Source organism: Amphimedon queenslandica, unplaced genomic scaffold (genome assembly GCF_000090795.2).
Source record: "Amphimedon queenslandica unplaced genomic scaffold, v1.1 AMPQUscaffold_6663_Cont21381, whole genome shotgun sequence".
NCBI classification, from domain to species: Eukaryota; Metazoa; Porifera; class Demospongiae; order Haplosclerida; family Niphatidae; genus Amphimedon; species Amphimedon queenslandica.
The window spans coordinates 1-1,917 of NW_003553048.1; the positions used below are offsets into that span (position 1 = coordinate 1).

General features: G+C 36.3%; 1 protein-coding gene and 1 long non-coding RNA gene across 2 annotated transcripts; one reads left to right on the forward strand and one right to left on the reverse strand.

The window, feature by feature from the left end:
* Nucleotides 1-18: 18 nt before the first annotated feature.
* On the reverse strand, nucleotides 19-468 carry LOC109591975 (uncharacterized; the record flags this gene model as incomplete). Its single annotated transcript, XM_020007563.1, has 2 exons — nucleotides 358-468; nucleotides 19-312 (listed from the first exon to the last, which is right to left on the reverse strand). Coding segments are annotated over exons 1-2 (364 nt in total), but the record flags the coding sequence as incomplete, so codon positions are not given.
* A 181-nt stretch (nucleotides 469-649) lies between these two features.
* Nucleotides 650-1,896, forward strand: LOC109591976 (uncharacterized). The gene is made up of 3 exons (XR_002190103.1): nucleotides 650-851; nucleotides 930-1,027; nucleotides 1,365-1,896. It is a non-coding gene; the product is annotated as an uncharacterized LOC109591976 (long non-coding RNA).
* The last annotated feature ends 21 nt before the right edge of the window (nucleotides 1,897-1,917 follow it).

A 1,917-nucleotide genomic window follows, 5' to 3' on the forward strand; every position in this document is an offset into this window, starting at 1 on the left:
AAAAAAATCAGTACTAACCCTGTATCATTAATATTGATGTGTTACTCAACACTACTTCAGGAGGTACATCAGTACTAGCTCTACACCTTATCTCAGTATTATTATTATGTTCATAGGCTTTTGCTTGTAGCTCTGCTCTTATAGTGCCGGCATTACTACTTGTTGCTACAGTAAATCCCTTAGCTACAACATCTGTATTAGTATCTGATAGGTTATTAATTCTGAAAGTGAGTTCATCAGCCACAGCTTCACAAGAGAAGACAACAGTAGAGTTGAGTGTCGTATTGATAGACACTGGCTGTACTGTTATATCTATTATACATATATATTAAGAGGTTAAAATACAGTATTACTTACTAGCACAATGACTTAACTGAAGTAGGAGGGCAATAAAGAACAAATCGGATAGAAACTTCATCATTGACATTGCATTGCAAGAAAGAAAGAAGGCTAGCAGGTATAATGGTCATAGATATTAGAGTACAGGAAAGGCCCGGATTGGAAACCACCGTTCGCGGCAGGAAATGCTAGTTGTCTATACCGTATTGTATTCAAATTAAATTTTTATTTAAAAGGATAAAAATATTGAAAAACACAAGAATGAACCACAGTTGTAACAAAGCAGAGGTAACAAAGCGTCTCGAGACAGGAATGGATCCAATTAGTTATGTGGGTGGTTTTATATCTGTAATACGCATGCGCATTACTCCCTCATAGACAAAAATCACAAAATGGCTGCCACCAACTGAGTGTTTTTCATATTTCTAGTGCTGTCTTTGTGGTTCCAGGCCTTTTTGCTAGTTGTTTGCATGAGTTGGATCACTGATTAGACTAATAGAACCTTGCACTAGGTAATTTATTCTCAGACTGCTATAAATTATGCCTTTTTATATACTGTGACTATTGTAATCACCTATGTATATATATAGAATGTATCTTCTAATTATTCTTGTGTGAGGAAATGGGCTTTTTAGTCTTTCCTGGGTTATCATTTGTTCCTTCCACCACAATTACTCATTTCAGAACTGTAAGTAATGTGTCTGTCAATTTAAGCCTCATTATGGGGAATATGAGGGATTTAATAGGAGGTTCATCACTCTGAGAATGCCCCAGGGTAGGGATTTTTCTCCAACAAGCCTATAGGAAGACTTCGCTAGTTTGACCAAGTTACGTTTCAAAAATGCTAAGTTTACCCAGCAGAGCTGAGTTCAGTAGCAGTTGAGTGGCTGTTTAACGTTCCTTAAATTTAGTAGGGGATTTGACTGAAGGGAACAGCCCCAGGGGTAGTGATTTAATTAATTAATTAATTTGAAACCCTAACTATGCCCTATTATGACCTGTACTGGGATATTTATTTTTTATAGGCATTTTATACCTTGCCAGCGAATTGGATCACAAGAGGTTGCTCATGAGTTTTTGCTTACATGTGTAGTAGGAGACTAGGAGCTCAAGTAGGTACAAGGTTGAGCTGTAAGCTGTGTATAATTATAGACCACTAGCAATAAAAATTGATTACATAGGAAGATTATTAGAAATTTTTACGGTTGTAAGGTGTGGTTTAGGATGAAATAAATTCAGCTGCCATTTTGGTTGACAACTTTTAATGGACAACATATGGGCTGGCATGAAAACAAACCTGTATTGAGAATTCTGGGGCAAATTGGACCACATCTTTTGGAGAAGAAGCTTAAAGGCAGGTCTTTTTTCTTATAACAAGCACATTTTAGCTTTTAATAGAGCTACAGCAGGTAAGTGAGGCATTTTCTTTTTGCATTCATTGCCGACTTCCTTAACAAACTTTCCAACGAAAATGACAGCCAATTATGACATGTGGGCAGATACCGTATATAAAATTAATGAAATTCATTTCCAATTCTCACTTCCAGTGGTCTATAATTAGTTTTTAAGTCAGTATAG